Source organism: Marasmius oreades, chromosome 7 (assembly GCF_018924745.1).
Source record: "Marasmius oreades isolate 03SP1 chromosome 7, whole genome shotgun sequence".
Taxonomy (NCBI): domain Eukaryota; kingdom Fungi; phylum Basidiomycota; class Agaricomycetes; order Agaricales; family Marasmiaceae; genus Marasmius; species Marasmius oreades.
In genome coordinates, this window is record NC_057329.1 from 3,376,308 (window position 1) to 3,402,134 (window position 25,827).

The following is a 25,827-nucleotide window of genomic DNA, read 5'->3' on the forward strand; positions in this document are numbered from 1 at the left end:
GACGACAATGAATGGATGGACACTCAGGGTTCGGCTGTCGATACCTTTTCTTCACCGAGTATCAATTTGGAACGCATATACCGAGGGGCAGACGTCATCAACATTAGCCATGCAGGAGGGGAGCTAGAAGCTCTGGAGCAGGCTGTGGAGCAGGAACTTCAAAGGTACACGCCTTTCTTTGCTGCTGATATATATTTCATGGAGTTTTTTTAGTGGCTGGAGACAGCGCAAACAAAAGGACAGCCGGATGCGAAGGGATCGAGTGCAGGTGCGCGTCGATCTTTTTCAAGCTCAAATGCCAGCTGCTGCTCGAGCGTATATGGAATGGGCTGCGAAGGATGGAGGAAATTGGGCAGAGGCTAGTCAAACCTGCTCGGACGCTACAGATGGAGACCAAATTGGGCGTAGAGCTGTTCGAGTGGTTGATATGTTTTGTACGTTGCTACATTGAATTCTCACTCTTTCACAATGACAGATGCTATCCACACAGGTACCTATACATACGAGTGTTGTATTGAAGCCGAAGACACGAACCTACTGTCTTCCTTTATCCGTCAAGGTCTTCTGCCATGTGCGCCGTCTCAACCCTCTGTCGCCATCACAATCCGCACCATGGAAGCGTATCGAACCATGTTCATGCAAAGCCCCCATTTTACGATACAGCCGTTTGTGAAGGCTCTGTGCGATATCCACGGCATACCGTTTCGCTCATATCTCACTCAACAGTTCTCTATCTGCTTCGACCTATTTTTCGCAATCCTAGCTGATGTCCGTGCCCTCGTTGAGCAGAAGCTGGAAAGGCATTCCGAAACATGGCGGCTACAAAATGCATGTCCGTGCTGCACGTATCGACTAGAAGGCGAGAAAGAGCTCAACTACTCGATGCTCTTTACGATGGACGGAAACGATTCGCTCAAACGCATAGCACGACGCAATGCAGGTGAGCAAGGCCAGTTGGGAGCTTCAAAAGAAAGACTTGACAGCCGAGAAGGAGGAGGCAGCTACTTTCTCTCAAGGGAGAAGGTGGATGAGTGGTCAAAGGGGATGTTGGAAGAAATCCTGGCTGCCAGTGATGAGGGTACTGGGGGCAATGAAGTAAACCCATGCGCCGACAGGTGGAAAAATATGATGCAGGAGATGGTGGCAAGAATGTGGGGGATCTTCGACGAGACGGGGGTGTTTCTTTCATTGTGTAGGCATGGGTTTGTTCTCTTGGCCTGCGATATGGTCAGGAGCGGCGAGCTGTGAGTCCCTATGTCTTTTCAGGCTGAACAGATGCTTACTCTGTTTCAGAGCAAAATATCCCCTTGCTATGGTCAGCAGACTTCTCGATGTGCTCGGAAAGAATCTCGGCGGTGCCTACGATATTGGCTGCAAGTTCCAGTCGACTCTCAACAAGAGCACTATAGGCGAGAAGGCACGTCGCCTTGGATTCAAAACTCTCGTTGGACTTTTCCATGGCCACGCACATAACCGTCGCTGTCAGCTCAAGAATCTTCTGACATATGTGGAGTCGGTTGGCTTAGAAGACCTTGAGGGTTGTGAGCGTTTCTTCTCCAGATCAAATGCGCTGGCGCCTGCGGTTCGACATGCCAGTATATTCCACCGACGGCAGGCAATTTCAGAGTTCTGTCGACATCTCGATGCCTTTGACACCCTTCAGAGCTTGTCTGACTTCCTCTGCAATAATTATTACCAAGCGCTCGATATTCTAGATGGTGAATCAGCCTGGATCAGCTCAATGAGGAGCTTCGTCGGCAAACATGAAGCCGACGCTGAGGAGCTGAGGAAGCTGTGTGAAGATTGGAGAAAAGAAGAGCAGGAATACCTCGAAGGACTGACGAAGACGCCAGAAGTTGAGACCTTGCAGATGGAGTACCTAAAGACTCTACGGCGTCTTGTCAAGACACAGTGAGTAACCCCGTAACCTTATACCCTTGACTTTACTCATACACTCTTCACCTAGGGAGAACCTCAATCTCGCCAGAGATATGTTCGTCAATGAAACGCCCGATACGATTCTCAACTATGGTACAAATACAGCCAATACTAATGCAAGAGAAGCTCAACGTCGACACCTTTGGGAGCTCCATCAGCTAGCTTTGGAAGACACTCAAGTACTGGAGAAACGCCTAGAAATTCGGGAGCGTTGGATACCCTCGTCAGTAGAATGGAAGGACGCCGAGAAGTTGGTTGACAATATGGAGTACCAGCAGGCGTTGGATCGGTTGGAAGGTCTTATTGTGTCAAGGCTCTTTGAGCTAAAGGGAATGAACAAGGCTGGCCAAGGTGTGTCTGAACTTTACTTATGCCAAAGACACCTACCGATTCCCGAGCACATAGGCTACAAACTTCGTCAACATGTTGGCAAGGCCCTCAAATCATGCTCCCATGCAATACAGAATGCTGTAGACCGCTACAACAAAGCTGCAGTCAAGAGAGGCCGACCGGAACTCGACTTCCAGACTGTCGTGGACTACACCTTCCTTGCTGAGTTTGACCTACTTCGTGAAGGCAGGAAGGACATTCGGGACCAAGCATGGGCTGTCCCTGCAGCGCGTAATCTCATGGACCAGTACTACAAGATTGAACGTGCATGAGAAGAGAAGGAACGCCTCGACATCGAAATACAGCGGCTCGTGACATGGATGCAAGATGAAGAGGCTTACCTGTTAGCCAAGGAACGGGAGGTAACAGATCCAGCACTTTCGTACCAGATCCAGCGCTACAGAGCCCGCCGTACTCGATTCAACAACATTCACTTCAAGAAGCTCGCAAAACTTTTGAAGCAGGACGGTTGTACAGCGACATTTGTAGCAGGAGTCGGGACTTTGAGCTTGTGGAGACAGGGCAGTAAAATGGCAGAGGGAACCGAGCAGGAAGACGAGGAGGAACTGGTGGAAGAAGACATTCAGGAGGAGGAACAGGTCACCTCAACTTACGATGATCTTGTACTTATAGAGGGACTGGCAGCACTGGGCAGTTAGATGTAGCAATGTATTATATTCTATCCAATTTATGGAGGTTTTTAAACTATATTTGGGGCAGATACGAGCTCGCTGTTGGAGGCGACGACGGCGCGTCTTTTTGATGCGTCGGGAACGTTGACCGCAATGACCACGGCGGGGTGACGTATGCTGACTTCCAGTCTTAATTATTAGGCGGGTGGAGGCGTTAAAATTTTATTTATTAACGAAAATTAGCCCCACCAGTGGGGAACACTCCTGTTATATCTAACTAGAGGGGATAATACTTGAAACGGTGGGTCTTACTTGACTAAATAAGTGGGATTAACAGGTGGAGCGGATGATAATTAGCGCAATTGGAGACAAAGAGTGCGAGAATCGTCGATCGCCCTTGCTCCCTCAATCCCCCTACACCGTGCAGTGAGAAAGAGTTGGTGGAAGAGTTATCGGCAAATCATGACCATGCCGGCTCACACTGGGGACACTTCGGGTGGCAAGTCAACAAGTTGCCAGCTGCCCGCCCGGTGCCATGTCCATTTTTTTCCCGGGTCCGTCTGCCAAAAATATCCAATCAACGTGCTTTTTTGAACTAAACTCCCCTGCTGGGGGCTTTTGGAAAACAGATAGCAAATTTGAACGTTCAGGCAAGCCAGTTTGACTCTATTTGATGGAGCATACAGCCCGAGATGCCTAGATAAGTTGGTGGACTGGCGAGCTTTGCAGACGTCCCCGAAAAGCCCTGAAAAGCCGAGAAAGGGCATCACTCAGAACTTCTAATGCATACAGAAGCCCGATGCATCACCGACCCCAGCGGCCCAGGAGAACGTTTCGTACAAAAGAGCAATCATTTAGCCTCGCAGTTGTATCCTCCCTCCCTCCACCCTCGCCCATCTGATGACCACGGCAGCCACACTGTTCGGCGCAGACTCGCCCTTTGATCCCTATCACAAACTCGTGACTTCGCCTTTTTTCTCGCCTACTCTTCTAGCATGTTTCCGAGCTTTGGTGGCCCTCTACACGACTGCTACGCTGGTATTCATCCTTGCATACGACGGCACCGTCACCAAAGATGTTCAAACGTATGTAATGTCGGCTTCGGATGACGGATGAAAGCTAATTCGCAACTTGAACTTGCTTTAAAACAGGGACTTTTCTTATCTCACGGACCTCACCTTCATTGGGATATGCTCGTACTACTGGGCATCCTTAGTTCAGACTGTTTGGTATATCAGAAGAGGCTTTGAAGGGTATCCGTTACAGAATTGGGGGAAAACGTTACAGGTCTTGCATTTGATGCTACAAAACACGGTGTTGAATCTCCGTATGTTGTCAACTTTCTTCCTGAGTCTTGGGCGGGACTGCCAGGCGCGTCTGCCACTAAATACCTCTTTTCGATCCAGCTATCATTGTCACCATCGGTTTTTGGTCCCTTATTGCCACTCCGTCTAGTGTTGACACGCCTGTTAAACGTGAGTTTTGTATTTCAAGTTTCTGCCTCCCCCCCACAAGTCTCCAAGTCTCCACCGCTCATATTTGAAATTTATAGTCTGGCGAAACATCTCCATACATGGTCTAAATTCGTTCTTCTGCATTTTTGAAGTGCTATTTACGAACAACCCCCCGCCACAATGGATATTCCTTCCGTTCATGATACTCATACTTGGACTCTACACCGCTCTCGCATATGTATCACATGCTACTCAAGGGTTCTATTGTGCGTCGTATCTGGGCCCCTCGTCATTGGAGTCGGTCTCTAACTACCCCGGCGTTTCTACTAGCTTATGAATTTCTCGATCCAGAGAAACAGCACTCACTCGTAGCTGCGTACGTTCTTGGGATCGTCATTGGGGAAATTCTGATCTTCGCTGTTGTGTGGGGAATTATGAACCTGAGGGGAAAGGTATTCCCTGCCAGCGTGAGGAAGACTGGCAGTGATCTTGAGACGAAAGGTCGAGACGATTACACTTACGATTCACTTGTAACTAACGTTAATTAGTTATGGTAAATTACTCAGTAGCCACAGATTGTTATTTTTTATTGTCGAGTAAAGGGAGAAAGATCGCGGTTCCTCTATCCTCATACATTGATTCAATAAACTCTTGTAACCGACCTTAGCTCAGTTGGAAGAGCACAAGACTGTAATGGATATCAGAAATAACAGGATTATCTTGGGGTCGCCTGTTCGAACCAGGCAGGTCGGAATCCCATCGGACATTGATATGGCTTTTTTACGCAAGGTTCTGGACACAGAGGTCAATAATCGGCATCTTTTTTCCGACTTGTCGGGCATCAAAAAACGACGTCGGAATGAGTGGAGGGCGAAAGCACACTTCTCTCCAGACAAATTATTTGAAAGGTTTCAATGATAAGTACATTCCCAATACTGGTTTACCGACTACACACAAGGTACGGAAAGGGTGGGGAGGGGGGTGGAAGAGGTGTCTACATAGCAAACGCCAAGTAAGCAGTACCAACGGCCGTAGCTCCCAACACAGCGTAACCAGAGCTATATGCTCCTTTGAGCGTTAAGACTAAGAAAAAAAGGGAGAATGTTGCGAGTTTAGTGCGAGGAGAAGAGAGAAGAAGCAACAGCTACGCACACTTTCCAGAATCCCACAACAAGTGCCTTATCCCATTAAACGAATGGAATGCAAACGGCGCAGCCAGGAGGGCTTTTCCAGCATACTTGACGCCTTCAGGTAATCCCGCTACGAATTCGATGATGTGGGCGCTGTCGAAGGTTCCTGGAAAGAAGAGATAGGCTAGCGAGAAGCTGTAAAGCACTACGAAGAAGAAGAAAGAGAGAGCGTGTAAGTAAACTCGCCACGGAATGGAAGGTGGAAAAGAAAGAAGAGACGCACGAGCACTCAACGCTCCACCGGTGGCACGATTGAAGATCGACCCTATCCATGTAAGCTGAGGTTCGTAGATCGTAAAATGCGGACTCGAAGGTCGTTTTAGACGTTGTTTATTGAGGATTTCCATCGCGGCTGAAGGTGGGTGAGATTCTGTTTGTATGGCGCTACATCGTCCAAGGAAACAAATCAGTCCTTTTTTGAACCTTTAGCGACTCAGAAACTTCGTACCGTTTTGTCAAGGCCATTCGAATGGCAGGTCTGGATAAGGCTAACGCATGGGTTCGTGCTGGAGATTGGTTATAGGTTAGAACCAAGAAAAGAGTAAGAGGAAAAGTAATTAGCTTACCAGGAGCAAAAGCTGCCTGTCGCAATGAAGGCCCAAGGCCTACAGCTCGAGTAGAGAGCATTGGGAGAAACGAGGGTGGGTGGAGGAGGGTAAAACGGATGTGTCCGTGTCTTTCCAGTTCCTGCCAATCACATGAGCAGAATTACGGGCGGTCCCGGAACCGGTCTACGGCCGATTTATCTCTCACAATTGTGGGCTTGTGTGGGTGCTATTTCGCTCGTGCTTTAGACAGGTCTGAGACAGGTGCCATCGCGATATGAAAAGGTTTGACCCGAGATTTTATTACAATGCTAAATGTATAACTATCTTGGAGGTTCTTCTATGCTAGGTATGTTACACTTTCCCGGTGATAAATATGGGATGATCCTTGAATGCAGTGCTGAAAATGACCATAAACGAACTGTAAGTTACAGCTAAGCGGACGAAAACAGATTGAGATGAGATAAAGAAAAACAAGAAACATATCCGAGATTGCAAGTAAACGATAGCACGAAGGATAGGGACATAAGAGCGAGGAACCAAGAAATGAAAAGAAACAAGGGAGTGGGGGGGAACCCGCCATCCGGGAAGGTAGAAGCCACACACAGCACCGTTCGGTCCTGAACTGCTGCAAGTCTTTGATTTCCACCGATTGGTTCGTGTGTTTTCAGGGCTTCAGTATCCTGCCCGTGTCCCGCTAACGATCGGTAAAGATTCCAGGTATATCCTTCATTTCTAACACATGAACGCCTGCTTCCTCTAGCTCTTCCTCAATCTCGGTCTCGATGTTATGTGCAGGGGTTACACCTCCACCGTAAAGCACCTCTACTCGGTCGTATGTCCCATGAGCATCTCGGATCAATAGGACTTCGTTCCCTCGACCTAGGGCGGCACTACAGGCTGAAGAGAGAAAGCCATTAGTTGGATTTGGCAAACGAAGGGAAAAGAAAGGACAAAAAGATATCAAATGTACTCGCGAGGCGACATAATTGTCGAAGAAACAAGAAAACAAAAAGAGCGAAGGAAACAAAAAATGTTGATCCAATCACTTACTCGCTCTTATCGAATAATCCGACATCACACCCACAACAACAATCTCTGCATCATCTCTGACCCATTCCCCCAAATTCGTTCCAGCAAACGCATTATTCTTCCTCTTATCAATCACCCACTCTCCATCCAAAGCAGGAAACATCAACCCCCATGGTTCTGATCCATATTCATCCGGCTCTCCAACATCACCTATATTCCGTACATGGATGATCAAAGGCGGTGGTTGCGACTCTCTGGCTTGTTTGAGGACTTGAAGGATGTTATCGCGTAGATTGGGAGCGTTAGGTACTCCAGTTTGATCTGATAGGTTGCATTTTTGGACGTCGAGAAGGAGGAGAACGTGGCGCGAAGAACTGATGCATGGAGGAGTAGTAGATGTCGAGAACGAGTTAGAAGTGCCATTGGTGGTGAGGCCATCTGAAGGTAGTATCGCTGTAGGCATTATTCCAAATTCGAGGACTTTCTAGTCGTGCGATTAGAATGACCGTTACAGGATGTGACAAGCGGGACGACGAATAGAGGTGTACGAGGTGTAAGGGATGGTTTTTGTTCGTTTTGGGGGGACGTCGAGGAAGCGAAGAAGGACGAAGGCGGTTGACAGCGGGGAATAATTTATACAGTCGATTAGACTACCCTGAGCGCGGTTCTGGAGTTGTTGCCTGTTACACGTGTACATCGGATTGCGGATCACACGGGTAAGGAGATGGAACGATATTGGATGTAGGCAAGATATCGATTTTGGTAGGCTGGCTTCGTTCATCTGGCGGATGTTCATGTAAAGAGGGAGGAGTAGAACAAAGCTCCAATTACCCATCCACGAATAGCAAGCTTTTGCTCGGCTATCCGGATTTATTTAGTAAATCTATTTCCGTTTAGTCCGAATGTACAGGACAGAAATATCCAAGAATCGATACGTAAGAATCCAACGAGTTGGATCCCAGACTCCGCCGGAACATACAGCTAACACGGAGTCAATGTTTGGAAGATCTTTGCGGCTGGCACTTTCCTTTCCGCCGTGAACGCCCACCGCATGTTTAGTTTCTCTGCAAACTTGGTGAGCTCGATCTGAAAAGTGCCGCTTAATGACGACTCAGAACAAGAATCATGGAGAGCACCCACGTACGAGCTTCATCGATTTGCCTTCAAGTCTTCGATCACGACGACTGTCCTTGGAGTCATTTCATTCGAGTGAGACTGTATCACGAGAACCGTAAAAGCGAGTAGTGGAGCTAATGTAATGATCAGTGATAGCCGTGAAGGAAGCGCCACGGTTCATCCATTTTTGCAAATGCCGTCGAATCAACGTCGAACATGTGAGCTGGGGCATGGTATGGTTCGTACGCGGTACGGATTTCGTCAAGCCTCCGTTTATGATCCACCGAGAAATATCGACCATGATCAACTACGTGCACCGCTCCTGCACGTCCGCTTCCAAGAACAGACCCATAGTTGGCCGTTTGAACATCGTGAAGTCTTTCTTTCTGATCATGGGCACCGAATGCGTGCGTCAAGAAAGTGGAAATCGACGTCAGGAGCTGCAAGACTTACCAAAATTTCGATCTGTCCTAAAACCAACTTCCCAAATAACAACATCCCAGATCAAGACCTAAATATTAAATCGTCGATTCTACCGTCGGCAGATGAAGACTTGAACGTAGGCAGTCATGATCACGGAGGAACTTGAGATCTCCGACTGAAAACGTGTCCCAGAGTCGATGTAAAGCTTGCTCCAACAGTTACACGACTTGCAAGCTGCTACCCAAGGTTGATGCTTTTCATTCATCTAGATGTACAGTATACTTGTTCGACATGCTTCCCTTCGCGTGCTTGGTTAGGAGGCTCTGGGGCTCTAGGTTCGAAAGGTAGAACGCTCCGTCGAATGACCGTGGAGATGGAATTCCAGAATGTCTTTAATCTGGAAAGTAGTTTCGACATGAGTGACTTCAAGCCTAAAGTCGGGAGGAACAACCTCACCTGAAGTAATCCAGACGCCTTGTCGTCCGTAATTTTAAGAGCTTCTTGTATCGTCTTTCACCTTTAAAATACGCTTAGATTGAGACATAATCCGAGTAGAATTCCTCGAGTTTCTTGCCTGAGTTAAGTACAGAGAGGCCAAGCTTTCATAGATTTCGAGACCAAGGTGATGTGACAGAGCGGAGCTGGCGTCTTCAGGAGAGAGTTGGGGCGAGAAAGAGGCAGTGAGACGATACCAGAGAAATGGAAAGGACTGATGGATGTTTCGAGAGAAAACGAGACCGGTCCGTGAATGTCAAGCGGGCCGATCAACGGTTGAGGTTAACCGTTTTAGGCACCGGCTCGGTATGGTTCGGTTCAGACCGAAGGTACCGTTGGTCACGCCAATACCAATACCGCCATCTTCAAAGAGTGACTCTGAGGTCTGCACCCGAATCCGACAGCTTGCGAGGATCGAATCTATCGATGGAAACAACGAAACCTGAACTGGGATTGATTAATGATTTATGGCTGCAATTGCTTAGTACTGTCTACACCACCCCCGAACGAGATTATTTCGATAATGACATCCCCAATACTGTGTTCTTGACAATGCAGAGTAAAAGAAAACTGTGCTCAAGACATCAAACATATCGAACAACTTCGATACTCGTCATTCAACGTTCCATCCTCGGTATCATAACCCCACCTCATTTGTCCAGTCCTGTCTCGAAAAAATCATCTAAACCAATGTTACTCCGCACATCCTTCAAACATGTATTCGACCAAGCATTCCTTATCTTGGCTCATCGTTGGAACTTGGAAGCCTCCGCCCTCGACCAGGTCTCCAATACACAGCGACAATTTATATACACTTGAAAAGTCTAACTCTCGCCGCTCGCACGCAGCACCAGCGTCCAGTGAAGATAGGGAGAACACCTACCTTGACTCTCCGAGTCCTTCACAGAGTTCCGGTGCTCGAGTCCTCGCTTGCACAGTCTTAGCCTCAAATGTTACTCAGATTCGGAACCGTGCGTGTTCTCGATATCAGCTCATTGGCGCACCTTACCGAAAGTGGAAGCAGCCTCGAAAGAGGTGAGGGAGATTCATCTGCAGTGCCCGGGCGATAGAACAAGCTTAAGGGCGAAGAGCTGGATAAGGGTTCTTGACACGAAGCCATTGAATGAGCCTTGAGGGATTGGAATGATACATCGCTTGAAACTCTGCTTATTTGGCATATGAAAAGGTTGGTCAATATATTGACACGGTACTATTAGCGTATGGTTCACTTCCAAAATTCTGAAATAAATTTGTACGTACCTGTTATATAGTTGCCATTATCATTTATGCTTATCGCCGCCCCATCCTTTCCAGAAAAAAAAAACAACGTCCAGCGAGCCCTTCCATCGATTCGAGGTAGCTAAACTGTAACTCTTCCGGGGTGACCAAAACTCTCGGGGAGCTACATAGGACAAACATAGGATGCAAGTGTAACTATGAAATCACCAACCATCAATTTTCCCGCTTCTCCGAGTCCGCAGCGAGTGCACAGCCACCAGCCTTCTGGGCCTCATGGACTCACGGTCATCACGACCCTGTACATAACCTATTCTTCTTTTCGTTCTTCCTTTTTCCCGCCTGATGAAAGTCACCGTCTTCTCCTTACTCAAGGATCCGACCTGACGCGTGTCCTAGAACGTAAACAAACCGTTGACCGCAGCCCATTTAAAAAACCCAAACCTCCCCATCGCCCCCGAAAAACAGCTGGCAAACCCATCCGGATGGAAATTGGCAGTGACAGTGGAACTAGAACTAGACCTTCAACTCCAAGGTGAACGTGGGTTTTTGTTTCTATTGGTGGGCTACTACAAACTAATCTAAGAGGTGTTAACACGCTTTTTTCTCCCTATCTCTTTTCTCAAACTATCAGAAACCAAAAAGTACTTGTACAGCGAAAACCTGTCCCCCAAGTCAACGAGGATGAACTCGTTCCGGTGATGAAGGTGGATCAAGAGAGGGGGCAGATGGTGAATTCGGATCCAGGTCGAGATGAAATCAGCATCAGTTCCGCACTGGGCTCTGATCAGGTTCAGGTTGAACAGTTGGAGGTGGAAGATGAGGGTGCTACTAGTCCTGTTTTGAGTTTGGAGGCACCTGAAGCTGGCTCGAGCTCCTCTACGAAGCTACCAGAAGCTTCCACATCAACGGAGACGGAGACTGTGGGGAACACAGAGATGGAGAGTGAAGAAGATCGATTGGTTCGTTTGTTGGAGGAGAAGAAGGAACGGCGGAAGCAGGAGAAGGAAAGATGGGAACAAGAGGTGGCACGACGCGTACAAGAGCTTCGTCAACGCGATGAAGAAGCCCGGAGGATGCGTGCGCTAGAGAAGGCTCGTCGGCAGGAAGAAGAACAACGGAAACGAGAGGACGAGTTACGGCGGATAGGAGAGGAATATCAGCGGCAGTTCGAGAAAGAACGGCGGAAAGAGGAGGAGAGACGGTTACGGGAAGAGAAGATCAGGCAGAAAGTGGAGGAACTTCGACGGAAAGAGGCGGAAGAGCTACAGCGGAGACGGGAAGCGCGACAGAGGGGTTCGGTTGAAGTTCAACAGGTGGAGAGACAAAATACAACGCCAGTAGCTCAACAAACCGACCATGTGCAGATGATGTTCGCATATCACTCTCGGGCGGTTAGGGAATGGCGGTACAGCACCCAACAGTAAATATACAGACATTTCTACTTTACATGTACATGTAATGGGATAAATAGGATAATCAATTGTACATATTCTCCATTCAAGTCATATTTCCAAGTCTTGCATAGAGTGCTACCACATGTCATTGATCATGAGTGTTCTAACCTGTTACAGGGTCCATATCTCGTGAGGAGTGTCGGAAGACTCTGACAGAGCGATATGAACCCGTAGGCCGTCGTCAGAGAACGGCCTCAGACCCAGGCGAAGCGTATCAACATCTACTCTCTGACATAGAACCCGAAGAGAGGATAATCTTTTTGTGGGTTCTATAGCCATCCACCTCGATCTAACCATTTCAAAGAACAGCAGGTCTGACTCTTGCGTCCACCGAAGGTAGTCAAATTCCAATTCCTCTAGGTTGACCAGAACTTGGCTGGGGAGTATCAAAAAACGAACGAATTCATCCCATCTGCTATCAGCAGCGTCACAATTAAAGAGGCGTAAGTGTGACAGGGTTCCTGAGAGCGCACGTAGAATAGTGAACAAATCGTCAAAGTCTTGCAACTTGACTCGTGAAAGACTGAACGAGGTAAGTGGTGGTAGTGCGCTAGTCAGGAATCGGCGAAAGGCTGAGGCCATTTCGTAGCCAAATCCCGCTATATATGGCCTGTCAGCAGAGATTGAGAGGGTTCGTAACCGTGGCATCGCGATAGTTTTGAAGAAAACAAAAAAGCGCCGATTAGGGTCAGCACCACATGAGACTAATCGTGAAATCTGCAGAACAGTGATGGGGATGGATATTGAAAAATGATTATTCGCTGGTAAGCGATGGAAGGTTATTTTAGATAATTCCAGCGAGAAGAGACTAGGGGAGAGGCGTAGGACATTGCTGAACGAGGTGAAATCCACCTTATTCATGACCACAAGTTTCTCCAAAGAGTGTGTATCAAGGTGTGTTCCGATAACCAAATTTTCGCCTGTCGATACGAGTTTGCGTAAAGAAGGGGTGGAAACTTTAGCGGGTAAGGTTCCATTCCAGTCCCAGCATCGTCCACGAAGAGACAACGTCTCGAGGTTGGGGAAAGAAACGGGGAAGTAGGTAAAATCCGTAAAAGTTTCAAGTTCTAGAGTCTTCCATCGTCGACTTTGCTTGGCTAACTCGACAAACGCGTCCTCTCTGGATGAATAAGAGCGGAGTGAGATGTCGAGTGGGAGTGCCTTAGATTTCTCTAGAATAAACCTGGCAATGCGACGCGTTTGAACAGGATAATCGATATAACCTGGAGTGCCGTGAATGAACAGATAATGCGTCCGTATTTTTGACCAAAATATAGGCATCGAGTGCACGATTGTCCGCCACTGCGAACATACAACACCCAAAATGAGTGCTGGATGGTTCATGGGGATCGAACGGATAGGGAGGTCAGCATTTTCACAATAAATGTGGAAGATGCTCAGCAAAATCTCCAATGGAAGTTTTCGAATAGATGATCGAACCATTCCGCTCATTCTAGCGCTCGCCTGGAATAAGATAACTCTCCTGTTCTTCAGCTCTTCCAACACCCCTTCAATCCTCTCGATTTCAGTATCATAGGCTTTTATTTCGCCCTTCGCCTGGCGAAGATACATTTCGAGCTTTGGAATGTCCTCATCTGGCGCGGTGCGGTTGCTTGGGTAAAGCGAGAAATATTCGTTCATCTTTTGTATAGTGAAACTTGATTCTCGGGTAAAGAGATTATCGCAAGATTCGCAGAGCTGTAAAGGGTTCTGAGCCCTTATTTTTCACTACTGGACGAGAACTAGAGTCAACTTGCCAATGTTGCCATAGTCGTTGACGGTAATGGGTGTGCGGTCCCGGTTATCGGCCGCTGTCATTTTCACCGCGGGCCGGTGGTTGGGCTGCGCGTTCGTTGCTTCTTGTCCCTGTCACTCATGTAGTACATACCCAAACCCTGCTCAACTAAAGTAAGTTCTCGAAAACTTCAAGATTCATCTACATTATTGAGGTCTCTGTTCAGAGGAATTGCAGGAAATTGCTCGCCGCGTTCGCTTTGTAACCGCTCGAGCCGTGTAATCTATCTATCTATCTATTCTTTGATCCATGGGAATTCGCTCGGCGCTTTTTCTAGATGACTCCTGGTTATTATAGCGCCGTTATGCATACCTCCTGCTCTTGGTTCAATTGTCGTGGGTTACAACTCTCAACGATCTAGATCTTCCCGGCCACGATATCTCCTCAATTCAGTGCCATCGTGTGAAGACATTTTGATCACGAGGCCGTCGTCATACTCGGTGTCAGGTAGTACATACATTGACTGGCCTTCGTCGTTCTAAATCACCCTCCTCCATCATCCCTCTCTTTTTCCCGGCTTCTAATGACAGATTCGAGTGGTCCTACGATGGAGGTCCTCGCAGGCGCCACCGGGATCACTATCGACAGAAGTCACTTTTCGAACGTTGGAAGAGATCAGTACAACTACTATACAACCTATCAGACTATCGTTCAGCCTCGCGAGAGGAGGAGGAGAATTGAAAAGGACACGTTAGAGCTCTCCCAGGTGCGTGTTCATGTGCTACTAAGATATCTCTCCAAGTTGGACTCTAAAATCATCTTTCCAGTTCACTGAAATCAAACATGGCGATATATACAAGGACAAGGATGTTTGCTATTCTTGGCGGTTGTGCTCGAATGGGAAAGACGCGACCGAGGCTGCCGTTTACATCGCACAAATCATGATAGCTGGTAGCTTTGGAGAGAGCAAGTTTACGGTCAAGACATATCGCGGACGAAATGCGATGAAGGTGAAAGAAGAAGTTTTGGCTTCCAGCGGTCCATTTACGACTGCATCGACAGGAATGGCGACGAGATTTTCGACGCTCTTCCAAGGATTGGTGCGGGTGTGTCATGCACTCTAATATTGTGTACGTGCTCTCAGAATGATTTTTGTTAGGGATGTCCCTCTCTTCGGGTATAACAAGTCGTCGGTTCCTCTGTTGATATTTCATGGAGGTATGTGTCAATTTGACGGAAAATTAGGCCATTTGTTCACATTGAAATCTCAGAACTTGTACCTCTTTCACATGTCGATGTCGAACTAGGGGACTTGGGGATGTTTTACATTGAGATACTAAAGGTGAGTGGTGACGTTACCTATTTGATAGTCGGTGCCGAACCAATGGTGCAGAACAGCTTGGGATGTTCAAGGAACGAGCTGTGGATGGATCCCACCAAAGGGAGATTCTGTCGCGGTCCAATTGGGCCTCAATGTCGCGCTTGGCGCGAAGATGATGTCAACATCACAGTTCCCTCCGACGTAGATTGCCTCAAAGAAGATAACCTCATCCGATACTTCTCTAACAGAAAACACGATTGGGGATTTTTTTGGGCAGTTAGTTATAGTGCTTGTCATTTTCAAAAACTTGAAGTTATTCTTGGGCCCACAAACAATCAAATACAGCTCATTTCAGGTTTGACCAATTCGACGATTGCTTTCACACAGATCCTACGCTGGTGGAGTCGAGAGGGTTGCCTCTGCGATGGCCAAGTGATGTCCGATGGAGCAACAAGGTAATCGCCCAATGTTAATCCAACTTCATCGACTGATTTATTCTGTAGATTTCGCCTCAGAAGCGAGCCACGCTTGATAGAGATCTTCTCTGATGGTGAACGAAACATATGGCTTTCACAAGCGTGGAGCGTTTTTGATGCTCTCAACATCTCGTTGGAAGAGAACCTTTCCACTTATAGTATGTATGATGTATCTGTTGAGGACTTGCTGTTTTCAAACTAGCGATTTACGTCCACAGAACTTGCCTACCCTTTTGTGAGGCTCAAGGGCGCACTCCAAAACTCCAAACGGAAACGAGAAAGACGCCAACTTTGTGCACCAATTTATTTGTTTCTGATTCCCGACCCCTCCGAGCATTTCTATCACTGGTCGTTTGACCTGACTGGCCAGAATCCGTTCTCGTCAGACAAGTGCAAATATCTCGGCCTTCCTTTCAAGCTTTCCGTCGTCATGTATCGTTTTGAACGTTCCTGGCCCACCAAGGTCTACAAAGCCGTTCGTGATTTTCAAATTGTGAGGGGGTTTGACCCTAAAACCCCGGAATTTGCACGATATCTTGGATGGCCCGTCTTTGAAATTGTCGCGCCCTCTGAGAACCGTTTTCAGGAACTGGAAACAGGTATGATATTCGTCGGGTTCCTTTGCGACTACAGTAGCCATCTGCTGATACATTGTCTGCCTTTTGTGGGCAGAAGAGACCGAGATCCTCTGTAGGCTAGAAACTCCGTCGCTAACGGACAACAGCGGACAAGAAGAATCGAAAGGTGAGCGACTATCCAGCTCCACTCTTACATGGTTTCTTTGACGCCTAGTCCAACTAACCATTCATTATTACAGGATTCGGCTGTCCAGACGACTTGCTCAATCCTACGAATTCCGATTCGGCGTCCGCCCAACAAGGTGAGCATTTCCTGTTGTCGAATGATGTCTTCTCGAGTTCGATTTTCAAGTCCTGAATGTTGATTTCTCAAGTAGGCACCATGCGCTCGCTGTTGGGCGGACTGTTTGTCCCGTTCTCGTGGGAAGCGATCGAAGGTTCAGAAATCCCCGCTTTAGCAATCTAGGAACCAGACTGTACGCCGAATTGAGACTCAGAGAATGCGAGTATAACTGTAGTTTTATATTGAACGTGTTTTGTTGTATTAGCTGATAGGGATAATGTACAGCTTGGACGGTGCGCCGCATGAGGTTAGATGGGACTGTGGCTCGAAAGCAGCAGTGAATATGATAACCCGCCAAAACTAGCTGAGAGCGAAGAGACGTACTAACAAAAGGGTGTCTCGCTACCCAGATAATCAGGAAATGGCTTCAAATTGAGGATGGCGTCCGACAGGATGAGACACTGGCACTGTCGTCTCGTAAGAGTTGGCAAGTTCGTGATAGCCTTTGGACCAAAGGAAGAGGGTATCGGAAGTTTTAGACCGTTCGTTCAAGAGGACGACATCTGAGACGCTGAGGACGCGTTCAACGGTCCAGCAACCATGGGTCCAATACAGTCAGCGAGCCTGAGGGTATTTGATTTGTTAGGTAAGTAGGTTTTCGGGAACAAGTTGGTGTTTTATGGAGAACGCGTCGACTACGTTCGAGTATTTCGGTCTGCAAGTATATGTTCAAGGTATCATAATCGATGTCTATACGGTTTGCACGAAAATAAAGGAATCAATTACGTGACTCTTCATAGAAGAACTCGCCTAAATTCACAACGACTAACATCATCGGATATTTCTCGTGGTTCCAAGAAGTAAATAAAAGAATGGATTTCGGAAAGTGTTTTATGGGGATCGGGTATGTGATGGTCGTTGGACCATCATATGGATATGGCAATATTCCATCGTTAATCGGAGGTTCTACCTCCCTGCCGTGGATCTGCAATACATCCGATACATCTTTCGGTAGACGACCAATCGAGAAGTATTTGAGAAGAGACGTTGGACCAAAACAAGGTAACCATAAAAGCTCTACGGGACGAATTAATTTGCATCACACTACTCTGATTTGGTTCGCTCGTAAAAAAAGAGTCCAACTGTTTATTCCGTTCGTAAAAATGTACCGCTTGTGTAGTATATTGATTTCAATAGGAACTGTTCTTTGTAACCGAAAATATCGAAACGGTCGGAATTGTGAGGCCGCCGGGACACAAAAAAGTAGCCCGGTCAATGTGGTCGAGCAACACTAGTCCTTCACAAGGTGATGTTTGCGGACCATGGACTCGACTATGTTGATTGCCATTGGTCTTTGTCTTTTCGGTTTCCCTCTTCTGGATTGAGCTCGGCAGGTCTGGCAATGGAGGAAGGGGCCGCCCGTGATCAAGAACCTGATCAGAATGACCGACGACCACCACTCGACTGGATTTATGATTCGTCGATAGATTGTTCGGTTCTGGAACGTGATCTGAGCTCGGTGTAGTAGGAGGTGATGGATAAGGAGTTGAGGTTTGCGCTTCATGGTCACGATCAGTGTCAGGTGGGCGGATGAGGCTCATTATCGCTGAACGCCATGCCAGCATTTGACTCTCCTGAGGAAACTGAAGCGAATAGTTGCCTGAACGGTCGTCTGCCTTCCACCATATATTGAGCACGTACTGCACCGAAGCTGCGATAAACAAGGGAAAGTAAAGGTAAGCATAAATCGGAGAGACAAAAGAGGTTATCAACATACACGCTCCAACTATTTCAGCCATTTCGGCCTTGACTATGGCCTTCAAATCAGTGAGGCCACGGACTGTAATCGGTCTTTGCGTCTGACCCGGCTCTAACACAATATCCCCGTTTACCGCAAAATGATAGCGAGCAGGAGTGGGGTCCCAGCAAAATAGGACGACCTCCTTAAAGAGGAAGACGCGATATTCATAACTAAAATTTGAGCTAATATAGACGAGTGTTGCGTGAAGAATAAGTTGACCGCAAGAGTGCAGTGGAGCCCCCTTCCAATCTGCGACTCGAGCCCCGAGATCAACGTACGCGAAATCGAGCTCCTTTTGTCGACGCGCTTCCTCCCATCTTTTAACGTTTTTCAGGGAGGCACCAATTTCGGTCTGAATGTCAACCCTTCAGCGATGAGATAAACCGCCAAAGCGATGATACATACGAACCTTGAAATCTGTAACCTGCATATCTGGAATAAACGTTTGTGTCGGCGCCACCACCCGCCTTGAAGTCAATGGTGGGAAGGTAGTAGCCAACTGTATTGAGGCAGGATGGCTGAGCTTTTTCTGAAGTCGCACAAGCGCTGCCGTGTCAAGGAGAGGGTACTTCACGTTCTTCCAGAGCTGAATCGAGTCGAAGTTATCCCAAGCAGAAGCAGGTTCAACATTGCTACCCGTTTTCGAACTCTTGATCCCATCGAGACTAGCGAACACTTCAGATGCACTCGGTCGAAGCTGGGCTTCCGTCTTCCAGCAAGACACCATAATATTCCACATATAGTCGTTCACGTTCAAAGGCGATATGGGACGTGATGGAACCTTCTTGTCTACCAATACAGCGACAATAGCTGCACCATCCGTGAGTTCGTAGAATGGAATGTTCCCCATGAAGATCTGCAAGAAGGCTTAAGAAGCTATCGCAAACGAGGGTTGACACGTACGCACCTCATAACACACGCAAGCAAAAGCATATATATCACTGCTCGTTGAAGAAGGACACGGTGGATCCGACTTCAAAAGCTCGGGTGAAAGCCATCTCGTCGTTCCCTTCGAATGGATCGTCGTGGAAGAAGTCAATCTCAGCGCATGAGTGTCGGCTACTCTCGACAGCCCAAAATCTCCAATACAGGCACGTTCATCCGGTGTAATCAGTATGTTGACCTGTTAAGTTTCTATCGATAAGCGGGAAATGAATTGAAGCTGTATAGTTTCCACTTACGCCTTTCAGATCGCCGTGAACAATCTTCCTGCTGTGCAGATATAATAGTCCTGAAGCGATATCGTACGCCTGAATAATAGAAAATGGTGAGAAAAAGGTAAAATCGAGTAACAAGGTGGGCGTACTAATGAATAATGATCTACATCTTCCTTGCGAGTATCTTTCAAGAACCGTACAAGGTTCCCTCGTTCCATCCACGGAGAGACCAAACACAACTGTCCTCGAGCCTTGTCCAAGTAGTACATTCCCATGAACGGTAGCACATTAGGATGTTTGAGCTGCTGCCAGACAATCGCTTCTCGCATGTATTCCTGTGGAGATGCTTCATCAACTGGGTTTGTGTCGCCAAAGGCCATATGATCAACACACCTTCAGTAGATCTTGTACATCAGAAACCAAGTAAACCTTCACAACCTTCAAGCAAACAATTTGCGCTCCGATTTTGCCCTTCCATACATCTCCAAAACCACCCCCTGCAACAGGAAAATCTCCGAGTCTTTTCACGTTTTTAATCATGAGACATTGTGGGCAGAGACCGGACCGCTTGGACAGGTGAAGCATCACCTTGAGAATCGACGAACGTAGCTTGTCCCCCACCCCAGGAACTTCGGCGAGCTGTGACAACTTTCAGTAAATAACGACGCTTCCTAGACTTCCAGAATAAAAAACTCGCCACTTGAAGTGTATCCAGCCATAGCTGCGCATCTTCTCCTTTGGTTTCCAAAAGATTTCTGGATTGTTGTTTATCCCCCAACACAGTCTCCACAACGCGGCGAATTTCATTGAGATTAGAGGGTCGTCTCGAGCTGTAGAGTTTCGCGAGGTTCATGCTAATGCAGGACTATGAATTCCAAGGGCTATGAATCATGGGATTGACCTGGGGAATCAACCATCGTCTCACGGGATTATCCATCACGTAGACGTTTTTGCCTCGTTCCCCCGATTTCAACGTCGCAGGTTATTTTTATGGGTGACCTACCACATTCCGTGGACGGTGGCTGAGACTGTTGGTGGCGACTCATGCTGTAGACCGTGGTGGACGTGAAGGAAGACTGATTGTGGGAATTATCTTATGCCGCACGATTACAAAGAGCTCTCCCAGTCTTGACCTGCTTTATCTCAGCGCATCCTCAACTGACCGAGAACTCAGAACTCAGAAGGGCTCAACATTCCCTCTTTCCACAAGTTTCAGCCAAGGAACTGCCGATGAGTTCCTCGAGGTCTGTCGCAGTTTTTTTGGAGTGGACCTTTTTTTGCGTGAGATAGATACGGCATGATCCCACACGTAATGTCGCGGAGGGATGTCGATGCGCACGGATAACTGGTGATCATGAGGTCACGATTGCCCAGAGCCATATATATAAAAAGCCATGGCGGCAGGCTTCGGCCTCCAAACTCTCAACACATCTAGGTCACCATGTCTTGTGAGTAGCTCTACCCGGATTCCGCTGTAGCGGCTCTACTGAGACGTTCTCGTCTTCGCAGCTCAAGATGGTAAGTCTTCAACATGCACATTCCGTTTTTTCATAAGCATGATTCACAACACGTTCTTCTAGTCGAGAAATGGCTTGAGCGCCACCACCGCGTCTCACAAGTCCATCATGAAGCCCCGGAGAAGGCCAATACTAGTCAGGACCCGAAACCAGAAGACAGAGAGAGAGATCACATAGATCTTGAGCAGTCGAAAAACTATCAATCTTCGTAAGTTGCTCCTGAACCCTGTGTCCAAACCTGCTGCCACGTATTAGTACTGAAGAAGAATCACGTTCCAGCACAGACAAAGGTCTTGGAGAGAGACCGTTGGTCGATTAAAGAGTTCTCAAGCCAATAATGACCTCAAGCTTACTTGCACCCTTCGTTCCGAATTTCTCAAATTTAAATCTTGTACCATAGTCTGTCAATCTATGAAGTTTTCTTTTTCTAATATTAGTAGAGGCAGCAGTACCGTCAAAAGACTAGTGCACAAGAGAATATCTGGTAGCTCCGTCTTTGATTCAGAAGCCTAACGGTCGTATTCATATATATCCACTGTCTACGAGGAAACTCGGAGGAATGAGCTTTCGACGGAACTGAGAAAGCGATCTGACTAACGAGAAAGCCTTCCCTGACACTGAACGCTCGGAGTCGCAGCTTCTACATCCCATATCTCCTCCAGCCTGGAATTTTTGAAGCGCCGTTTGCCGTACATGGGCTAAGCATCCACGAGAGTAATAGTCAAGTTCGTGCATCGCCTCAACCATTTTCAGGCAACCATCAACGTCGGCATAGAGTTGAAGCTTGAAGTGTCAGGTCAGCCTATCCTCACAGCTACTAGTACCATAAAACAGACCAAGTTCAGTCCTGCAAGAAGTTGAGACCGATGCGGGCAGCAAGCTCCACTTGCTGCCCTGCTCCTCTCCGGGTGTTAGCCAGCGACAACTTGGAAGGCGGTCGAAGAATTGTGGCTCTTTTGCGCTTGCGTGTCAGGGACTGTAAAAGTTTGCCTCGTTTTATCCACGGTAAAGGATTGGGATGTTTCAGTTGTTGCCAGCCGAATGCTTTTCTCGTGCCATCATGAGCTAAAGTATGCGATACTGTAGAATCTGGGATAAACACACCTTTTAGCAGTTGTGGCACGTCAGAGAACGCGTTAAGACGACCCAACTACCCTTCAAACACGATCTGTTTGCCCATTTTGAAAAAGTAATCGCGTCCTCAGCATTGTGGATATCGACGCGATCGCTTGGAAAGGTGGTGCATGATCTCGATCGAACATTGAGGATCGTAACTTGAACTTGCTCGAAGAAGCTGGGAAATTCGGCGAGCTCAAGACAACCTCAGTTACCTACTTAACACTGTTCTGTGAAACCAGGACTTACCACCTATAATGTATCCAATCACGTCTACGCCCGGCCGCGCCCTCTCTAATCATATTCAAACGGTTCCTCGGCTGCTGGCTCGCACGCTCTTTATAACGCGAAGTGCATTCGTCAAGATTTCCCAGTTTCTTGCAGAAAAAGTAGGCTGGAAAATCCTCAAGATAGTCGAAAAGGTTTATTGTCTGAATTCATGGCTACGACAGAACGCTTTGAAGAGGACTGAAGGCGTTCATGTCATTCCTGCGTATCAGGCTGTCTCAGGAATCAGCGTAGCCTGATTGATATAGGTTGATAAGTAGATACCTAGGTTCCCTCAACTCCATCGTGGTGTTCGTTGTGGAAGGTAGTTTCACCTTGATATGGAGTCGACTCTCGAGGATGACTGTGAGTGGGGGTGGGAGAAAAAGCTTAGGCGCGCATGCCAACGCGTTGAGTTGCAGATTGCGATTTTCTGGCTTTTAGTTTCATTTTTTATACATTCATAGGTATATACGGTGAAAACAAGAGATCTGGCCGTCGAAACGAAGGTAACTACACTCTAGTCTACCGTATAAAAAGAGTGTCGAAGTCCTAGATGCTATGACACATGTAAAGTGGACATCGTCCCCTCCTCATACGCCTCTCCCAACGCCCTTCTAACATCCGCATCCGATATAAGCGTCACCCACCGACCAAACTCCTTCTCATTCTCCCAATCAATAAGTATCGAACGCACACCACGGTAAACCCCACAGGAATAAATCCTCTGACAAATCATTGCAGCCAGTTCCTCGTATCTGATCGAGGGTGAAACATCAAGGAGAAAGATGTCCAACAGGAAATGCACCTTCACTTGAACTAGTGCTTTCGACACCGCTGGTTTGTTTTCGACCACATAAATGGAATCAGAATGACTAATGACCGCCGTTCGACTCCACTGACTGCTAGTTGAATTTGTCTTTTCGGTTTCCCTCCCCTTAAACGAGCTTGGCGTGTCTGGCAACGGAGGAAGGGGACGGCCAGCCTCACGAATGGAATGGCCGACCCCCGCCACTCGACTCAATTCACTGGCATTGCTCGTAGATACCGTATTCGGTTCTGGAGCGTGATCTGAGCTCGGTGTGGTAGGAGGTGATGGATAAAGTGAGGTTTGCGGCCCATGGTCCGAGCTATCAGTGTCAGGTGGGTGGATGAGACTGTTTATCGTTGAATGCCATTCTTGCATTTGGTTCTTCCGAGGAAATTGAAGTGAATAGTCGCCTGAACGGTCGTATGCCTTCCACCATATATTGAGCATGTACTGCACCGAAGCTGCGATAAACAAGGGAAAGTAAAGGTAAGCATAAATCGGAGAGACAAAAGAGGTTATCAACGTACACTCTCCAACTATTTCAGCCATTTGGGCCTTGACTATGGCCTTCAAATCAGTGAGGCCTCGGATTGTAATCGGTCTTTGCGCCTGACCCGGCTCTAACACAATATCCCCGTTTACCGCAAAATGATAGCGAGCAGGAGTGGGGTCCCAGCAAAATAGGACGACTTCCTTAAAGAGGAAGACGCGATATTCATAACTGAAATTTGAGCTGATATAGACGAGTGTTGCGTGAAGAATAAGTTGACCGCAAGAGTGCAGTGGAGCCTCCCTCCAATCGGCAACTCGAGCCCCGAGATCAAGGTATGCAAAATCGAGCTCATTTTTTCGACGAGCCTTGTCCCATCTTTCAACGATTTTCAGGGCGGCATTGAATTCAGCCTGAAATGTCAACTCTTCAGCGATAAACCGCCAAAATGATGATAAATACGAACCTTGATATGCATATCCTGCATATCCTCCACCACCCGCCCCACATTCGCCAACTGTACTGGAGCCGTTCGACTGAGCTTTTTCTGAAGTCGCACAAGCGCTGCCGTGTCAAGGAGAGGGTACTTCACGTTCTTCCAGAGCTGAGTCAAGTCGGAGGTATCCCAAGCAGAAGCAGGTTCAACATTGCTACCCGTTTTCGAACTCTTGATCCCATCGAGACGAGCGAACACTTCAGATGCACTCGGTCGAAGGTGGGCTTCCGTCTTCCAGCAAGACACCATAATATTCCACATATCGTCGTTCAAAGGCTTCGATCTGGGACGTGATGGAACCTTCTTGTCTAACAGTACAGCGACAATGACTGCACCATCCGTCAGTTCGTAGAATGGAACGTTCCCCATGAAGATCTGCAAGAAAGCTTAAGAAGTTATCGTAAACAAGAGTCGACACGTACGCACCTCATAACACACGCAAGCAAAAGCATATATATCGCTGCTCATCGAAGAAGGACACGGTGGATCCGACTTCAAAATCTCAGGTGAAAGCCATCTCGTCGTTCCCTTCGAATGGATCGTTGTGGAAGAAGTCAATCTCAGCGCATGAGTGTCTGCTACTCTCGATAGCCCAAAATCTCCAATGCAGGCACGTTCATCCGGTGTAATCAGTATGTTGACCTGTCAAGTTTCTATCGATAAGCGGGAAATGAATTGAAGCTGGGCAGTTTCCACTTACACCTTTCAGATCGCCATGAACAATTTTCATACCGTGTAGATATAGTAGCCCAGAAGCGACATCGTACACCTGGATACCAGCAAATTGTTAAAAAATGGCACAATCGAGTAACGAAATGGGCGTACTAATGAATGATAATCGATGTCTTCCCTACGGGTCTCTTTCAAGAACCGCACGAGGTTGCCTCGTTCCATCCACGGAGAGACCAAACATAACTGTCCTCGAGCCTTGTCCAAGTAGTACATTCCCATGAACGGTAGCACATTAGGATGTTTGAGCTGCTGCCAGACAATCGCTTCTCGCATGTATTCCTATGGAGATGCCTCATCAGCTGTGTTCGTGTCGCCAAAGACCCGCATGGTCAACGCACTTTCAGTAACCCTCGCACATCAGAAACCAAGTAAACCTTAACGACCTTCAAGCATACAACTTGTGCCCCGATTTTGCCCTTCCATACATCTCCAAAACCACCCCCTTCAACAGGAAAGTCTCCGAGTCTTTTCACGTTTTTAATCATGAGGCATTGTGGGCAGAGACCGGACCGCTTGGACAGGTGAAGCATCACCTTGAGAATCGACGAACGTAGTTTGTTCCCCACGTCAGGAACTTCGGCGAGCTGTGACGACTGTCAGTAAACAACGACGCTTCAAAATGGAAAAAACTCGCCACTTGAAGTGTATCCAGCCATATCTGAGCATCATCTCCTTTGGTTTGCAAAAGATTGCTGGATTGTTGTTTATCCCCCAGCACAGTCTCCACAACGCGGCGAATTTCATTGAGATTAGAGGGTCGTCTCAAGCTGTAGAGTCTCGCGAGGTTCATGCTAACATGCGAAGGGCTATGCATGATAGGCTGACATAGCGAATCAGCCGTATCAGTATCAACGTCTCACGGGTTTACCCATCACGTAGTCTCGCTCGCTCGATTTCAACGTTGCAGGTTATTTTCATGGGTGAGCTACCGAACGTGGGCGAGTGGCAACACCCAAGTTGCGACTGAAACGACGAACATTTGGACCGGCCTCCGTCCATATTTGCGGAATAATTCTCTGGTCCATGTATCGTTGTCGAGAGTGATAGAGATTAATAGATTGACGGTGGTTGAGACTGTTGGTGGCGATTCGTGCTCGTTGTAGACTGTGGTGGACGTTGAGGAAGACTGAATGTGGGAA

The 25,827-nt window shown here is 47.6% G+C and overlaps 10 protein-coding genes across 12 annotated transcripts; 4 read left to right on the forward strand and 6 right to left on the reverse strand.

Annotated features, from left to right (window-relative positions):
- Window positions 1-3,484: 3,484 nt before the first annotated feature.
- On the forward strand, window positions 3,485-5,076 carry E1B28_011809 (uncharacterized protein). Its single transcript, XM_043156863.1, has 7 exons — window positions 3,485-3,514; window positions 3,590-3,610; window positions 3,666-4,045; window positions 4,112-4,287; window positions 4,367-4,435; window positions 4,567-4,680; window positions 4,745-5,076. Exons 3-7 carry the CDS (start codon window positions 3,861-3,863, stop codon window positions 4,960-4,962), a joined length of 762 nt encoding a protein of 253 aa, XP_043006676.1. The 5' UTR covers window positions 3,485-3,514; window positions 3,590-3,610; window positions 3,666-3,860; the 3' UTR covers window positions 4,963-5,076.
- Window positions 5,077-5,282: 206 nt separating this feature from the next.
- On the reverse strand, window positions 5,283-6,266 carry E1B28_011810 (uncharacterized protein). The gene is made up of 5 exons (XM_043156864.1): window positions 6,171-6,266; window positions 6,053-6,110; window positions 5,828-5,988; window positions 5,567-5,749; window positions 5,283-5,497 (listed from the first exon to the last, which is right to left on the reverse strand). The coding sequence occupies exons 1-5, from the start codon at window positions 6,229-6,231 to the stop codon at window positions 5,409-5,411; spliced, it is 552 nt and encodes a 183-aa protein (XP_043006677.1). The 5' UTR covers window positions 6,232-6,266; the 3' UTR covers window positions 5,283-5,408.
- Window positions 6,267-6,846: 580 nt separating this feature from the next.
- On the reverse strand, window positions 6,847-7,644 carry E1B28_011811 (uncharacterized protein; the record flags this gene model as incomplete). Its single annotated transcript, XM_043156865.1, has 2 exons — window positions 6,847-7,049; window positions 7,203-7,644. 2 exons carry the CDS (start codon window positions 7,642-7,644, stop codon window positions 6,847-6,849), a joined length of 645 nt encoding a protein of 214 aa, XP_043006678.1.
- A 799-nt stretch (window positions 7,645-8,443) lies between these two features.
- On the reverse strand, window positions 8,444-8,795 carry E1B28_011812 (uncharacterized protein; the record flags this gene model as incomplete). Its single annotated transcript, XM_043156866.1, has 2 exons — window positions 8,444-8,683; window positions 8,751-8,795. The coding sequence occupies 2 exons, from the start codon at window positions 8,793-8,795 to the stop codon at window positions 8,444-8,446; spliced, it is 285 nt and encodes a 94-aa protein (XP_043006679.1).
- Window positions 8,796-10,726: 1,931 nt separating this feature from the next.
- Window positions 10,727-13,706, reverse strand: E1B28_011813 (uncharacterized protein). Its single transcript, XM_043156868.1, has 2 exons — window positions 13,666-13,706; window positions 10,727-13,606 (listed from the first exon to the last, which is right to left on the reverse strand). Exons 1-2 carry the CDS (start codon window positions 13,675-13,677, stop codon window positions 12,020-12,022), a joined length of 1,599 nt encoding a protein of 532 aa, XP_043006680.1. The 5' UTR covers window positions 13,678-13,706; the 3' UTR covers window positions 10,727-12,019.
- On the forward strand, window positions 10,937-11,878 carry E1B28_011814 (uncharacterized protein; the record flags this gene model as incomplete). The annotated part of the gene is made up of 2 exons (XM_043156867.1): window positions 10,937-10,986; window positions 11,086-11,878. 2 exons carry the CDS (start codon window positions 10,937-10,939, stop codon window positions 11,876-11,878), a joined length of 843 nt encoding a protein of 280 aa, XP_043006681.1.
- Window positions 13,707-13,758: 52 nt separating the features above from the next.
- On the forward strand, window positions 13,759-16,602 carry E1B28_011815 (uncharacterized protein). 2 transcript variants are annotated; one of them, XM_043156869.1, is made up of 13 exons: window positions 13,759-13,816; window positions 13,870-14,150; window positions 14,234-14,409; window positions 14,471-14,653; window positions 14,706-14,749; window positions 14,803-14,861; window positions 14,915-14,985; window positions 15,037-15,419; window positions 15,468-15,598; window positions 15,659-16,039; window positions 16,113-16,184; window positions 16,258-16,320; window positions 16,393-16,602. In XM_043156869.1, exons 3-13 carry the CDS (start codon window positions 14,251-14,253, stop codon window positions 16,482-16,484), a joined length of 1,638 nt encoding a protein of 545 aa, XP_043006682.1. In that variant the 5' UTR covers window positions 13,759-13,816; window positions 13,870-14,150; window positions 14,234-14,250; the 3' UTR covers window positions 16,485-16,602. The 2 variants fall into 2 exon arrangements, with proteins under 2 accessions (XP_043006682.1, XP_043006683.1); XM_043156870.1 differs by having other exon boundaries at window positions 13,870-14,409; window positions 15,659-16,184.
- A 781-nt stretch (window positions 16,603-17,383) lies between these two features.
- Window positions 17,384-20,334, reverse strand: E1B28_011816 (uncharacterized protein). 2 transcript variants are annotated; one of them, XM_043156872.1, is made up of 9 exons: window positions 20,185-20,334; window positions 19,957-20,124; window positions 19,653-19,898; window positions 19,409-19,594; window positions 19,284-19,352; window positions 19,010-19,225; window positions 18,512-18,958; window positions 18,079-18,454; window positions 17,384-18,012 (listed from the first exon to the last, which is right to left on the reverse strand). In XM_043156872.1, the coding sequence occupies exons 1-9, from the start codon at window positions 20,194-20,196 to the stop codon at window positions 17,492-17,494; spliced, it is 2,241 nt and encodes a 746-aa protein (XP_043006685.1). In that variant the 5' UTR covers window positions 20,197-20,334; the 3' UTR covers window positions 17,384-17,491. The 2 variants fall into 2 exon arrangements, with proteins under 2 accessions (XP_043006685.1, XP_043006684.1); XM_043156871.1 differs by having other exon boundaries at window positions 19,957-20,334.
- A 55-nt stretch (window positions 20,335-20,389) lies between these two features.
- On the forward strand, window positions 20,390-21,267 carry E1B28_011817 (uncharacterized protein). The gene is made up of 4 exons (XM_043156873.1): window positions 20,390-20,707; window positions 20,769-20,777; window positions 20,840-20,984; window positions 21,056-21,267. The coding sequence occupies exons 1-4, from the start codon at window positions 20,701-20,703 to the stop codon at window positions 21,093-21,095; spliced, it is 201 nt and encodes a 66-aa protein (XP_043006686.1). The 5' UTR covers window positions 20,390-20,700; the 3' UTR covers window positions 21,096-21,267.
- A 1,367-nt stretch (window positions 21,268-22,634) lies between these two features.
- E1B28_011818 (uncharacterized protein) lies at window positions 22,635-25,820 on the reverse strand. Its single transcript, XM_043156874.1, has 8 exons — window positions 25,323-25,820; window positions 25,027-25,272; window positions 24,782-24,967; window positions 24,657-24,725; window positions 24,383-24,598; window positions 23,927-24,331; window positions 23,498-23,873; window positions 22,635-23,431 (listed from the first exon to the last, which is right to left on the reverse strand). Exons 1-8 carry the CDS (start codon window positions 25,500-25,502, stop codon window positions 22,719-22,721), a joined length of 2,391 nt encoding a protein of 796 aa, XP_043006687.1. The 5' UTR covers window positions 25,503-25,820; the 3' UTR covers window positions 22,635-22,718.
- Window positions 25,821-25,827: the final 7 nt, after the last annotated feature.